At 39.0% G+C, this 16,483-nt stretch overlaps 1 protein-coding gene across 5 annotated transcripts in view; it reads right to left on the reverse strand.

Annotated features, from left to right (window-relative positions):
- Positions 1–16,483, reverse strand: part of NPAT (nuclear protein, coactivator of histone transcription) — a 67,553-nt gene that overhangs the window by 12,547 nt on the left and 38,523 nt on the right. For all 5 annotated transcript variants that reach the window (XM_004052077.5, XM_055355461.2, XM_063693504.1 and 2 more), the window contains exons 11-15: positions 9,443–9,539; positions 8,695–8,823; positions 4,654–6,303; positions 2,409–2,524; positions 2,225–2,333 (exon numbers count right to left, since the gene is read on the reverse strand). In XM_004052077.5, coding sequence (XP_004052125.5) covers positions 2,225–2,333; positions 2,409–2,524; positions 4,654–6,303; positions 8,695–8,823; positions 9,443–9,539 — 2,101 coding nt within the window. The remainder of the gene's footprint in view (positions 1–2,224; positions 2,334–2,408; positions 2,525–4,653; positions 6,304–8,694; positions 8,824–9,442; positions 9,540–16,483) is intronic.

The raw sequence follows: 16,483 nt of genomic DNA on the forward strand, positions 1-16,483 counted from the left end.
TTCTTACTGTATTGTCTGGAACCACATATGTATGGATGTATGGGACCTTGTTTATGGTGGAAGTATAATCAGATGTCAGTGGGGCAAAAAATTGATTACTTAATAATTAATTTACTGGTGTTGGAAACACTGGCTTATTACATACAGGGTGGGAATGAGTATCTTTGTGTTATTCACAGCTTTAAAGGGAACCCATGATGTTTACTACAGATAGCCTTTAAGAGCTTTTATCATAAATGGATGCTTAACCTCACCAATGTTTTTTTCTGGTATCAACTTTGTAAGGGATAAAAACAAGTGTCAGACTGTGAAGACATCTGTGATATGTTACTAATAAAAGTATAACACCTCAACAGACAGGAAATTTAATAGAGAAGTAGGAAAAGGATATGAATAAGCAATTCACAGAAGGGAAAATATTATTTATAGTTAGAAGATTCCAAACTTTATTAGTAATCAGAATAAAGTAAAAGAATGATATGAGATACTACCACTTTACATCCATCATAGTGGCAAAAGTTAAAATATCACATGGTATCAAATATTGGTAGTGTTGTGAGGGAAGCAGGGAAAATAATGGTAGAAGTATAAATTTTCTTCTCTATGACTCAGAAATTCTGGGTCATAGAGAAGATATACTTCTTCTCTATTATACCCAGTATACCCAAAGATTTCTGGGAATAAGCCCCCAAAGAAACTCTCATATGGGTTCACACAGAGGCATTTACAAAGATGTTCCTCATATCATTGCATGTCAGATCGAAAACATCTGAAAAGTCCACTGATAGGAGATATATAAGATACATTTATGCAAGTGATAGATATCAAATGGCCATTAAAAGGAATGAACTAGTTATGAGAAAGAACATAAAAATAATATAGAGTAGCTATAACAGGACATAAGTCTAAGAGGGTGCCTCAATAAGTCAAAATGCAACTTAAGCCTACATCAATAGATGTATACTGTTTAGTTTAAGGAAAGGCTGATTTGATAACATTTAGTTGAGTTCTCTGTATAATGAGTGCATTTAAGATACTCAGACTACTGAGAAGAAATACAATGTAATGTGTTAAGTGCTGTAGCATAGGTATCACTAAGAATTAAAGAAAAAAATAAAACCGGAATACCCACCTTAGCCACCGCTGGTTAAAAATGCTTCCTAGGAACATTTAAGTTCGAAGGATAAATAAGAACCAGATTGAGGGTAAGAGTTGGGTAAGAAGGGGGAATTCTAGGTAGAAGAGATAGCATTGGTAAAAGGTACAGGGACAAGAAAGATCACCAAGTATAAGGTGAGCAGCAACTATAGTTTGTACAAAGGGTCCGTGCTGGGAAGTGGTAAGAGATGAGATGGAGAGGTTGAGAGTGACTAGATGACAAATGTATGCACGTATGTCACCTCACCCTGAGAAATTTCAATTTTATCCTTTGGGCAAAGGGGAGTTGCTGAAAGTTTTTAGGCAGGAAAGCAACATATTCAGATTTGTATTTTAGGGAAAAAAAGTCACTCAGCCAGCAGATATGAGGTGAACTGAAACAACAGAGACTAAAAGAAGGGAGACTACAAGACACTATTGATACAACTTAGATGAAAAATGACAAATACTTGAACTAAGAAGGAGAGGAAAATATGTTTTAAGAGTGACTACCAGGTTTTTCACATGAGTAAACAGATGGTTGGGGACAATGGCTAAAATAGGGAACACAGGAAGGTAATTTGCAAACTTTAAAGCCTTGCTTCAAGTGTGGTCCAGTACCAGCAGCACTGTCATTGCTTAGAAAATGTTAGAAATGAGGAATTTCAGGTGCTGTACCAGACTTATCAATTCAGTACCTGCATTTAACAAAATCCCCAAGTAGTTCATATACACACTAAACTACAAGAAGAACTGCTCTAAAGTCTCATACAATTATACGAGGCATTCATTAAACACTTGAAAGCTGTTGGGAAAAATAGGGACTATACTTAATTTAGGGAAGCTGCAAAGAACAAACCAAGGACTACTGGGCAAAAGCTAACAGATTCAACAAAGGAGACAATTTTCTCAGAACCAAAGCTGTTCAGTAACAGCTGGCTGCATTATGACATCTGTTACTAGCAAACGTAGGGTGATCACTTGTTTTAAAATGGTTTAGGTATTCAGAAAGAAAACATTTAGGTGTTGCTGCAAACAAATGAACATCCAAACATAAAGTTAACATTAATGAACTTAAAAATGGTACCTATAGAAGGCTTGTTTCTTAGTCCCTGAGCCTTCTGAGATTTTGGAGGGACGGGGAATTGAGGGATACTTCTATTGCATACAGGTGCTGTCAAAGGCATATGAAGAACCTAGAAGAGAAAAAGCCATTAATTACACTAAGCTTGAAAAGCATCACCGCACCATTTTCAGTTCATAAATCTTACCTGCCGAGGAGGAGTAGAAAAGTTATTTCCATTCTGTCCAACCACAGATACTGGGATCATCCCTACCATTCCTTGGAGTACAGGCTGGACTGGAGAGGCAATTATTATGGCAGATCCTAAAAAAACAATTCTTGTTAAAATAAGATTTTCCCTGAAATGTTTTGGCACAAATTAATTATTGCTTTGAAATAAATTCTATGAACAATCCCTCTTCCTTACGATCCACTCTCCAAAAACAAAACAAAACAAAACAAAAAAAACGAAACCGAAACAGTTTTAGGAAAAATAGCAAGGCTAACAAATTAAGAAAAAGTCAATCCAAATATTAAGGTGGTCTTAATGTTATTCAGTCAGTGAACCATGCTGACCAAGCATAAGACTCTACAGCCAAGACATCATATTACAATCATATCTGGATTCCTCTAGAAATAATGAAACTAGTTAGAAAATGAGTGGTGAATGTTTCAAGTCTGAACCTTATGCGAGAAATTTAGAACCCCAACTGAATATTTATAGCCAGGACTACACTTGTAACCCCAACCTATTACATATCTCAATGGTATTGATCAAAAGGGGGTAAGGTAAGCACGTAACTGGTCAAAACTATGGAGGGAAAATTACAATGTCTACATGGTCCTTAGAAGTCAACAACATAGTTTGTGGCTACTGTAATTTAGTCCTGTCCATAAACAAACTTTTGCCTAATACACTACTGTCAGGTTGATCCCCTCATTTTCATGCAACCTACTACGGTCTCTCTGTCTATGCTGGTGCTGCTTCTCTTTATAACTTACAGATTTTATAAGTTATAAAAACTTCCTTGCTTTAACTCCAAATCCTACCTTCATTCTTTAAGCTTTAGCTCAAGCCCCACATTCTCTACTAATTCTGACCTCTCCTTTATGTAATTTGTAACAGCACGTAAAACAGACCCATTAGGTTTAATACTAATTGTTGATATTTAATGAAATTTTATTGTATGTCTATAATGTAACAAAAAGGGAAAGAAGGGAAGCTTGGGAACCAACACATAAGGAAATGTAAATAAATGTGCCATGAGCACTATCTCTGAGGAACATACAATAAAAAATTATCAATATGATAGGCATATCAATCACTAACTACATATAACACAGCACTCAATAAATGCCACAAGAGCCCCTACGAGAAAAGGATTTTTTTTTTTTTTTTTGGAGACAGAGCCTTACTCTGTCGCCCAGACTGAAGTGCAGTGGTGCAATCTTGGCTCACTGCAACCTCTGCCTCCCAGCTTCAAGCGATTCTTCTGTCTCAGCCTCCCAAGTAGCTGGGATTACAGGTGCCCACCACCATGACAATTTTTGTATTTTTAGTAGATACGGGGTTTCACCATGTTGGCCAGGCTGGTCTCGAACTCCTGACCTCGGGTTATCTGCCCGCCTCGGCCTCCCAAAGTGCTGGGATTACAGGCATGAGCCACTTAGCCCAGCCATAAACAAAGGATTTTAAAGACAGAGATCAATTAGAAAGGATTTTATAAAGGAAGAAATCCAAGTTTTTTTTTTTTTTTTTTTTTTGAGACGGAGTCTCGCTCTTGTTGCCCAGGCTGAAGTGCAATGGCATGATCTTGGCTCACTGAAACCTCTGTCTCCTGGGTTCACGAGGTTCTCCTGCCTCGGCCTCCCAAGTAGCTGGAATTACACGCGCCTGCCACCATGCCTGGCTCATTTTTTTGTATTTTTAGTAGAAATGAGGTTTCACCATGTTGGCGAGGCTGGTCTCAAACTCCTGACCTCAGGTGATCGGCCCACCTCGGCCTCCCAAAGTGCTGGGATTACAGGCGTGAGCCACCATAACCGGCTGAAATTCAAGTTTTTCTTGAAAATTTCTCCAAAAAGATGATGAATTCCCTGAAGACCATGACTATAAGAGCTATTTTTAAAAACTCCCCCACAACATTGGGTTTTATACAAATATGTGATGAATTAGTCTGTCTTTTCTGTTTGTAACTTACTAGCACATAGATTGAGAAGTATTTGTGAAAAGAAAAAAGAAAAACCACTAAAGCCCATAGCTTACTGGCAGATTAAGAAAAAAAAAAAGGTTTGAATTAGCTAGCATAAAGAAGCAGCGTAATCACAAATTTCAGAATCTTTTCTCATACCATCTACCCATTAGTTATTACTTCCCAGTCAATAACATCACATACAAAAGAAATTAGATCCCAACCCAGAGAAACAAATTTCAATTATGTTATTAAAGTTACCTTGTGAAAAGTTTGGTGACACAGCTTGGTTGACAGCAAATACACTGTTAGACCTTGGTGGTGTCTGTAACTGAGGTGGTAGAGGTTGAGCAGTCATAGGTGCAGAATTTCCAGGCAACACCACTACATTAGACTGACTTACAGATGTTCCTAACGCTGTTGGATCAGTCACACAGGTAGCTATCAGAATGTTATTTGAATTGCCAAAAGCTGTGCTTGTGGCTGGCATCAACTGTATATATCCTCCATCCTTGGAAACACATGGTGTAACATTAGCTGAAAAAGCAATGCCATCTTCATTCTGAGTGTTGTTTACTGCAGAGTCTTCAGATTTGAATGCTAAAAGACTCTGTTCCATTGAGGCTGAATCCCCTACTTCGGCATATACAACAGCACCTACAGTTTCTTCTGAAGACAGGCATTTAACTAGTTCTGCATTTTTAGTAGGTGATTTAGTAGGAGAAGACAAGATTATAGTTGGCAGGTTTTCTCCATTAATACTAGAAACAGCACTGGTAAGTTCAGTATCTGAGGAAACAAATGGATCATCACTAATGATAACTTTGAGAGAGACGATATTTGATGCATCTATCTCTGCTGAGTTGTTGCTAGAAGGTTTATCATCAGTATTTTGGGACTCAGGGTGAGAATCTCCCACTGAAGAACACACAGATTCTGGAGGAAGAGAGTGACTGTTTTCTACAGGAGTGCCTTCTGGAGGCGTCAGTGCAACTTTCTCGCAGTTAGCATTTCCACCTAAAGAGAGAAAAATAGTATTCTCTTCTTTTACAGAAGATGAAGGCTCCTGTGAATTCTCAGACTTGGATGCCTGAGCTTCATTTTCTGTATGATTTAACTCAACAGATGCTGAATCATTAGATGGTTGTTTAGTAGAAGACAGCGAATCTCCAAGATGAATTTCTACTTGTCCAGATACATTTAAATGTGAACTTTCAACAGACACAGGTAGTATTTCACTTTGAAGACAAGAATTATCTTGGCAATTTGATAGCTGTGACATAACTGGTTCTAACACATTAATTTCTATTTTACTCTTGTGAATTTCACTAGAATCTGATGACTTGGAACCATGAAAATTAATTTTAAGTTTTACTGTATCATTAGAATTTTCACAAAATTGACTTTTTTTAGATGGCTTTCCAGTTAATGAAGTATCTTGGGATAAAAGTTGAGAACTTTTCCCAGAGAGAACTAAGTTTTCACTGTTAGCTTCACAACCAAGTGAAACAAATGAAGTTATTGGTATATCAGGCTGATCAGGCTGTAATTGACATTCATTCGGTACATTTGAAGACAAAGAGTTCTTTTCAATCCCTATAGCCATTTCAGTTTCAGTGGACATCTGATTGGTGTATAATTCAGCACAATGTGGATTACATTCAGCATTAGAATTCCCTCTTTGGCTAAAGTCATTCAAATTAGGCATGGACTCAAAGGTAATGTCAATGTCACACTTCTGTTCAGTGGGTACAGCTGTTTTAAAGGCCTTTTTCTGTATGCTGGCACTTATTTGGGAAAAATTTTCCTGGTCTTGTCTAAGCACATCATGGTTGTTGCTATTCTTCAAAGCATTTAATGGGTCATCATTCTGATAGGATGTACAAAATGCGGGCTGATCAGACTGACCATCTGCAAAGTATCAGGCAGGTAGACAGATATGGTAAATATGTTCAGCTTCTGAGGTAGTCATTTCTGCCATAAAACTTATTTTGCCAAGAAAATAACTCATCTTTGCATACCAGTAAGTGGAAGTCTGATACGCTGTGTTTCCCATTTACTGAGTATCAAAAAATTTACAGGTACTTTCTAGTTACTGATGACTTTTTACACAAGTGTCAATTTGTTTTCCAAGCTTGGAAGACAGATGATACAAAGAAGGAAAAAGTAAAGAGGTTTAATATTTCAATAGGTAAAAAACATACTGGCTCCAAAAATGAAGTTTATTTTGAAACACTAACTTTTCAACTTCTAACATTTCTTCTGACTTTAATTTATCTACTGCCTCGGCCTCCCAAAGTGCTGGGATCACAGGCATGAGCCACCACACCCAACTTATCTGACATATTCTTAAAGGTGAGATGGGGCCAAATACATTTTGCATGATTGACACTTGATCTCATTGTGTACTGTTTAACATTAAACACATATTTACTGAAGACCAACCATGCTTGGTTACTGGGATACAAAGATGAATGATCCAATCTCTAATCTTGGAGAGGTTAGTCAAGGAACCAACTATAGAACAGAAAGTCATAAGAAAGCATGGTAAAAACTGTAACAGCATAGGAACAAAAGGTACCATGAGAAAGCATTATAAAGGAGGCACTGTATGAGAAGATCTTAAAAAAAAAAAAAAAAAGAGTATGATATGAGTAAGGAAAGAGTATTTCCTTTTTTTTTTTTTTGAGACAGAGTCTTGCTCTGTCGCCCAGGCTGGAGTGCAGTGGTGCGATTCTCAGCTCACTGCAGCCTCTGCCTCCTGGGTTCATGTGATTCTCCCGCCTCAGCCTCTTGAGTACCTGGGATCACAGGTGCGTGCCACCACACCTGGCTAACTTTTGTATTTTTAGTAGAGACGGGGTTTCACCATGTTGGCTAGGCTGGTCCTGAACTCCTGACCTCAAGTAATCTGCCCTCCCTGGCCTCCCAAATTGCTGGGATTACAGGCATAAGCCACCGTGCCCGGCCTGGAAAAAGTGTTTCAGAAAACAACAATACAGCATTCACAATTTAGGACAGAAAACATTAACTTGAATCAGTATGAAAAATATTTTTTAAAAACCAGAAAATTTATGTCAACTAGCATATACAGCAGTCTCCCATTATCTGTAGTTTTGCTTTCTGTGGTTTCAGTTACCTACAGTCAACCAGTCTAAAAATAGGTGAGTACAGTACAATAAGATATTTTGAGGAAGACTATATTCACATAACTTTTATTACAGTATATTGTTATAACTGTCCCATTTTATTATTAGCTATTGTTAATTTCTTACTGTGCCTAACTTTAAATTAAACTTTACCATAGGTATGCCTGAAAAGGAAAAAACAGTAAATACTATACAGGCTTTGGTACCACCCAATTTCAGGCACCCACTGGGGGGCTTGGAATATATCCCCCACAGATAAGGGGGGACTACTCTAATTCTGTTAAATGTGACACTTGCTGCTGAGTACAGAGCACATCTGAATCCTTATTGCGGGGAAAACAGTGGAAATTGTATAGAGGCCACATAAATTCAGGATAAGTAGTTCCTCAGTGAAGTAGGAAGACTTTCTCAGGAAACAGAATTTCAAGTTTCACTTTGTACAGGGAAGAACTTAAGTGAAACACAATCTTCTAGACATAATATATACTGCAAAAAACACAACCCACTATAATTCAGCCTAAGAAGAAATGGAGAATTGGACTTGATTGTTGGCAGAGGAATTAAAGGAGGCACACAGTCTGAGATTCTCCAAGGACAGGATGTGAATGAACATTGGAAGCCATCAGATTTTTTACTGGTGGGAGCAGGTGATAACATTTAAAAACAGGTGCACAGAAAACATGTGCCTTAATAAAAATAAATGTTACAGACTTTTGAGCAACTGAACAACATTAATACTAAATTGCACATGTCAAGAATTGACTGAATTATAAAGGAATGAGGTTGAGTGTGGTGGCTCACACCTGTAATGCTACCTCTGCTTCCCAAAGTGTTGGGAGCATCGTTTGAGGCTGCATGCAGTGAGCTTTGATTGTGCCACTGCACTCCAGCCTGGATGACAAGAGGGGGACCTTGTCTCAAAAAACAAACACACACCAACAAAAAAAGCTTATAGTAAAAGAATGAATACTCTGAATTTTCTTTTTAATCAAACTACCAAAGATTTATAATTGTTTTTAACAGAGAGAAAAATACAAAAATGACCTGTAACAATCTGAACAACTTCTACTTCCAAATTAATATTTTCTGCCTTTGAATTTTGAGACTAATATTAAGATTTGGATTGATGATATTAACAAAATCAAATTCTTACCAGATTCTTCTGTTTCAAAAGAACCTTTAACTGCTAGATTAGTTTCATCTGCTAAGACTATACTGGGATTGGATTCCATAGGTTGACTGGAAATACTTTGTGATATATTTTTATTATTCTTTGTTTTACCTGTTAAAAAGGGAATATGGAAATAATTAAATGACCAAAACAAAAAATAAACATCAATGAATACAGCTTGTGGGTGATTAAGCAGATGTTAAACTTCGATTTAGGGTTTTATGGATGTTTAAAAAATGTTGCTTTTAATATCATTTACAAGTACAAAGATTTTCCCACTAGACAGTTGTTTCTTAAACTTTAGCCCAGTAATTTGCATTTTCTAACGAGTTCTCAGATAATGCTGAGATTGTTGGTTTGGGGGACTATACTTTGAGAACTACTGCACTAAATCATAAGATTGAGGACAATGGCCAGTTTTTTGTATTCCCTTTGTACGACTCAATTGTGTTTAGTACATTTGTATACTGGTAGACATCAACACATTCCCTGATGACTGGCAAAAATGCCACAAAAATAAAAAACAAAACTATTCTCCACTTTAATAGCTAAAGTTTCTCAGGTAAAAACAAAATAACAAACACTCCATTAACATATCCATATAATGTTTGATGAAATGAAAACAAGAACTTTTTTAGATACTCTGGGGAATGTTGATTCACTCTGGTTAAGTTACCAAAGAAACTGTAGAAGCCTTTTTTTTCTGTCTTGAAATAAATAGTCTCCTTACCATAGTCAAAGAGATCAAAGAGTGCCTGAAATGCTGGGTCTGATTCTGTCTGTTCCAATATGTCCTGTATAGCTTCTTCAGACATGTGAATTTCACTCTGCAAGAAAGGAGTGGCGTGAAGGCATGATTCTAACTGAATTTATATATATTTACATATTATATATATATAAGACAGGGTCTCACTCTTTTGCCCAGGCTGGAGTGTACTGGTACAGTGGTATAGTCACTGTAGCTCACTATAACCTGAAATTCCTGGACTCAACTGATGCTCCTGCCTCAGCCTCTTGAGTAGCTGGGACTACAAGTGCACCACTATGCCCAGCTTATTTTATTATTATTATTATTATTATTTTTGATAGAGATGGGGTTGCTACCTTGCCCAGGGTAGTCCAGAACTCTTGGGCTCAAGTGATCTTCTTGCCTCAGCCTCCCAGAGCACTGGGATTATAGATGTGGGCCACTGTACTCAGCGTGAATAATATGATTTAATACCAGCAAAATAATTAGCAGACACTCGACTATTTCTGACTTTTTATGTAGTAGCATTCCCTCACTCCAAGAAAATTTCCAATGACATGCTCATTTAAAACAAATTGAAACAAAACTAGATAGAAGGTGTTTCCTAATCCTACTTCTTAGAGGTAAGAACTTTGGTGAATATATTCCTAAACATTAAAATGATATAAAATGAATATATGTATATAAACGGAAATAAAATCATACTATAAAGTTCCCTTTTTTTTTGTTTTGAGACAGGGTGTCACTCTGTCACCCAAGCTGGAGTGGAATGCAGTGGCGCAATCACAGTTCACTGCAGCCTTGACCTCCCGAGCTCAGGTGATCCTCTCACCTCAGCCTTCTGAGTAGCTGAAACTACACATGTGTGCCACCACATCCAGCTAGTTTTTATATTTTTAGTAGAGATGGGGTTTTGCCATGTTGCCCAGGCTGGTCTTGAACTCCTGGGCTCATGCGATCCGCCCATCTCGGCCTCCTAAACTGCTGGGACTACAGGCATGAGTTACTGTGCCTGGCCCATACTATAAAGTTCTATAATCTACTTTCTTTACATTACTCTATAGTAGACTGCTTTATAGGTCCTTCAATATAAATCTATTTTATCCCTTTTATCTGTCTGCTCTGGGTTCTTCATCTAAAATGCTTTCCTTAAATGCTGCCAATCCTTATCTATACAGCTTTAAAAGTAACATGCCAAAACCTACCTCAAAAGCCCTGTACCAATGGTGGAGGTGAGCTTGTCAACTACAAGCTAAGCTATGGAATTATGTTGTAGAACTGTTTGTATTTTTAGTTCTTTTGAGTTAGATTTCTTGCTGGGAGGGCTCATGACTGACAACAGTGTTTCTGGGGGAGTATGAGAAATAGGGAGTAGATATAATTTAACTCCTTCCTTAATTTTGCACATTATTATTTTTGTGTGTGTTCATGAATTTCAAGATTTAATATTGCTAAGATTCTCATACTATTTAAAACCTATAGATTAAATGCAATCCCTATCAAAATTTCAACAGCATTTTATAGAAACAGGAAAAACTACCTTAAAACTCCTATGGAATCTGGGCCCAGTGCAGTGGCTCACACCTGTAATCCCAGCACTTTAGGAGGCCAAGGCAGGTGGATCACTTGAGGTCAGGAGTTCGAGACCCGCCTGGCCAACATGGTGAAACCCCACCTCTACTAAAAATACAAAAATTAGCTGGGTGTGGTGGCGCATGCCTGTAATCCCAGCTACTTGAGAGGCTAAGGCAGGGGAATCACTTGAACCTGGGAGGCTAAGATTGCAATGAACCAAGATGGTGCCAGTGCACACCAGCCTGGGCAACTGTGAGTTGAGTAAGACTATCTCAAAAAAACAAAAACAAAATTCCTATGGAATCTCAGAGAAAAGCAAAATAGCCAAAACAATCTTGAAACAGAAGAACAAATTTGGAGATCTCACAGTTTCTGATTTCAAAACTAGTTATAAATTGATAGTAACCAACACAGTATGGTACTGGCATAAAGGCAAACATATAGACCAATAAAACAGAACACAGAGATCAGAAATAAACTCAGGAAAATGTAGTCGAATGGTCTTCAACAAGAGGACCAAGATCATACAATGCAGAAAGGACAGTGTCTTCAAGATATAGAGTTGGGAAAATTGAATACTTACATGCGAAATAATGAAGTTAGATCCTTACCTTACACCATATATGAAAATTTACATTTAAATATTCCATTCATTTTGAGCTAATTTTCATCTTACAAATTTCATATTATACTTTTTTTTTGATGGAGTGTTCCTCTTGTTGCCCAGGCTAGAGTGCAATGGCGCAATCTCATCTCACCACAACCTTCACTTCCCAGGTTCATGTGAATCTCCTGCCTCAGCCTCCCAAGTAGCTGGGATTAAAGACATGTGACACCACACCCAGCTAATTTTGGTCTCAAACAGGCTAGTCTCGAACCCCTGACCTCAAGTGACCCTCCCGCTTCAGCTTCCCAAAGTGCTGGGATTACAGGCGTGAGCCACCACGCCCGGACTCATATTATACTTTGAAGCCTTACATTTAAATCTTCCATTCATTATGAGTTAGACCTAAAAGTATAAAATCGTAAGGAAGGGTGGCTTATCCTCGTTTGAAAAGGGGAAAAAAGAAATCATAAGGGAGGCCAGGCATGGTGGTTCACACCAATAATCCCAACATTTTGGGAGGCCAAGGCAGGAGGATGGCTTGAGTCCAGGAGTTACCAAGACCAGCCTGGGCAACATAGGGAGACCTCACCTCTATAAATAAAAATAAATAAATAAAATAAAATAAAAAGAAATCATAAGGGAAAAGCTTCATGAGGTTAAACAGTCCATGATTTCTTGGATTGACACTAAAAGCTCAGGCAACAAAAGCAAAAATAGACAAATAGGACTATATCCAATGTTAAAACCTATGTGGATCAAAGAACACAAAGTGAAAGGCAAGCTATGGGATGGGAGAAAATGTTTGCAAATTCTATCTGATAAGGGGTTAATATCAAGACTATATAAAGAATTCCAACTGGGCACCGTGGCTCACACCTATAGTCCCAGCACTTTGAGAGGCCGAAGTGGGGAGATCACTTGAGCCCAGGAGTTCTAGATCAGCCTGGCCAACATGACAAAACCCTGTCTCTGTGAAAAATACAAAAATTAGCCAGGCATGGTGACACACACCTACAGTCCCTGCTACTTGGGAAGCTGAGGTGGGAGGGTCACCTGAGCTCAAAGAGGTTGAGGCTGCAGTGAGCCAAGATTGCACCACATCACTCCAGCCTGGGCATGGAGTGAAACCCTGTCTCAAAAAATAATATAAGTCACATAATATATAAGAATTCCTATAACTCAACAACGAAAAACTTGATAGAACAATGAACAAATAACTTAAATAGACATTTATCCAAAAAAGGCATACATGTGAAACGATGCTTAACATCACTAATCATTAGAGAATTGCAAATCAAAAGCACAGTGAGATATCACCTGACACCCATGAGGATGGCCACTATCAAAGCAACAAAAAATGACACGTGTTGATGAGGATGTAGATAAGTGAGAATTCTTGCACACTGTTGGTGGGAATGTAAAATGGTACAGCTGCTATGAGAAACATTAGAAAGCTTCCTCAAACAATGAAAAATAGAATTACCAGGTCCAGCAATCCCACTTCTGGGTATATGCCAATAGAATTAAAAGTAGGATCTCAAAGACATATTTGTACACCCATATTCATTGCAGCATTATTCATGATAGCCAAGAGAAGCAACCTAAATGTCCATTGATACATGAATGGATAAACAAAATGTGGCATATACATTAAATGGAATATTATTCAGCCTTTAACAAAGGAAATCCCATCACAGGCCATGTAGAACCTTGAGGATATTATACCAAGTGAAATAAGCCAGTTACATAAAGTAAATGCTGTATGATTCTACTTATGTGAGGTATGTAAAGCAATCAAACTCATCAAAACAGAAAGTAGAATGGTGGTTGGCAGGGGATAGGAAAAGGGGAAATCAGGAGTTGTAAATAAGAGCTTTACAGATCAAATGGTGTCCCTCCCAAATTCACGTGTTGAAGTCCCAACCTCAACAGGATTGTATTTGCAGATAAGACCTTTAAAGAAGTAACTATGATTAAATGAGCCTATAACTGGCTGGGTGTGGTGGCTCACACCTGTAATCCCAGCACTTTGGGAGGCCGAGGCGGGCAGATCACCCGAGGTCAGGAGTTCGAGACCAGCCTGGCCGACATGGCAAAACCCTGTCTCTACTAAAAACACAAAAAATCAGCGAGGCGTGGTGGCACATGCCTGTTGTCCCAGCCACTTGGGAGGCTGAAGCAGGAGAATCACTTGAACCCGGGAGGCAGAGATTGCAGCAAACTGAGATCACACCACTGCACTCCAGCCAGGGTGACAGAGCGAGACTCTGCCTCAAAAAAAAAAAAACAAAAAACAAACAAACAAAAACAAAAAAAACAAAACAAAAAAAACAGCTATCTATTGCACAACAATGTGAATATAATTAACATTACCAAACTGTACACTTAGTAATTGTCAAGATCGTAAATTATATATTTTATTTTTAAAATTAAAAATTAAAAAATAAACACTCCCCTTTGGGCTTCAAAATGGTAGGCACTTCTTTCACCAGTACCACAATGTGCTTGTTGTTCATTTTCCTTTATATCACACTAATTTTGCATCCAAGGAAAGGAGGCCTGGATCAAGGTCATAATAATAAAAAAAAATCCTCCTCCTAAATCTAAAGCCTTGGTGAGCTTCCCAGCATGTGAAGCAAAATCTGAAAATCTTCACTAAGAGGTTATTCAGGTCATGGACTGTCATCTGCTTAGAAAGATGATATCTTTTCCTGAGAATCTGTGGCAGACAAAAGTTAACCTAAAAAGCTTGAAGTTTATCCATAGTGCTGTCGTGGTCAGTCAAGTAGTGTGATGGCTTTTCAAGGGGTGGGGCCTGTGCTGCCACCTGTGTCTCAGTTTGTCCAGGATATGCAGGTCCTTTTACAAGGTTCCCATCAGCAACAAGAGACTGGAGACACTCATTCCAGCATTGCATAGAGAGAGCTGTGTTTTGCTGACCCAGACCCTGCCATTGCTGTTTAGGGTCACCAGGCTGAGGCTGAGCCAGATTCTTAAAGGGCAGCACTACCAGGCCAGTGTGCTTGTTCCCCTTGTCACCTTGGCATCTTGCTTGGTATGGGGGTCAGAAAGGAGTCTGCATATGTGACAGCCCCACTCATAGAATTGGTACTATTGACACAGGACTTGTAAGTGTCAAAGGAGAGTGAGAGCTCTCTCCCTGCACACCCTGGGTAGGCTGAAGCATCATGACCCCTGGAATTTCGCACCTTATTATCCTGTTTGTAGCCTCAGCTTTCAGAGGGACTTTCAGACGTCCTGGTGCTACTTCTCAAGCCTTTGGGGATTTCTGTGTTACAAAATTCCCTATACTGTCTTAAAAACTGTTATTTAAATCTTTTCTTTTTAGTTCTGAAACGGAGTCTCACTCTGTCGCCTATGCTGGAGTGCAGTGGCGCAATCTCGCCTCACTGCAACCTCCGCCTCCCGGGTTCAAGCGATTCTCTTGCCTCAGCCTTCTGTGTAGCTGGGATTATAGGTGCATGCCACCACACCTACCTAATTTTTGGTAGAGATGGGGTTTCACCATGTGGGCAAGGCTGGTCTCCAACCCCTGAACTCAGGTGATCCACCTGCCTCAGCCTCCCAAACTGCTGGGATTATAGGCGTGAGCCACCACACCCAGCTAAATCTTAATTCTTAACTTTCTACGAATACAGTATTATGAACAACCAAGAACAGTAGGTTGTGTCTTTACTTTCTTACAATCCTTCACAGTATTTAACAGAGTACCCTGATTACGGTAAGCACCTGATGTATTTATAAAGAAACAATAAGCAAAAAGTTGGAGAACACAAAAACTTAGAACAGAGCATACATATTTGTTTTTTGGTTTTGAAACAGTGTCTTGCTCTGTTGCCCAGGCTGGAGTATAGTGGTGAAATCACAGCTCACAGCAGCCTTGAGCACCCAGGCTCAAGTGATCCTCCCATTTCAGCCTCCCGAGTAGTTGGGACAACAGGTACATGCAATAACACCTGGCTAATTAAAAAAAATTTTTTTTTTGTATAGATGAGGTCTCATTATGTTGTCCAGGCTGGTCTTGAACCTCTGGGCTCAAGCAGTCCTCCTGCCTTGGCCTCTCAAAGTGCTGGGATTAAAGGTATGAGCCACTGTGTCTGGCCCATATTTATTAAGTGGTAAGATAAGAGAGGTTTTTGAAAGAAGTTCTGGTAGAACTGACATAGAGAAAAACAATTCAAGGGCTCAATGGCTTTACTCAGAATTCAACTGAAAGAAAACCTGCTCTAATACACTCACATGGGCATGCCAATAAAAATATTTCTATTGTCCAATGGTCCAAGTAAAAAGATGTCCTAAAATCACAATTGCAGCTGCTCTTCAAAAAGGGTACTTGGGTCAGGTGAGATAGCTCATGCCTGTAATCCCAGCACTTTGGGAGGCTGAGTTAGGCAGATCACTTGAGGCCAGGAGTTCAAGACCATCCTGGCCAACATGGTGAAACCTAGTCTCTACTAAAAATACAAAAATTAGCCAGGCGTGGAGGTGCATGCCTATAATCCCAGCTATTTGGGAAGCTGAGGCAGGAGAATCGTTTGAACTCAGGAGTTGCAGTGAGCTAAGATCGTGCCACTGCACTCCAGCCTGGGTGACACAGCGAGACACCATCTCAAAAAACAAAACCAAACAAAAACCAAAAACTAGCTGAGCATGGTGGCATGCGCCTGTAGTCCCAGCTACTCAGAAGGCTGAGGTGGGAGTATCACTTGAGCTGGGGGAGATCAAGGCTGCTGTGAGCCGTGATTGAGCCACTGCACTCAAGCCTGGGCAACAAAGTGAGACCCTGTCTCAAAAAAAAAAAAAAGTATATTAAAGGATAG

The sequence above is a fragment of the Gorilla gorilla genome, chromosome 9 (assembly GCF_029281585.2).
Source record: "Gorilla gorilla gorilla isolate KB3781 chromosome 9, NHGRI_mGorGor1-v2.1_pri, whole genome shotgun sequence".
Classification (NCBI taxonomy): domain Eukaryota; kingdom Metazoa; phylum Chordata; class Mammalia; order Primates; family Hominidae; genus Gorilla; species Gorilla gorilla.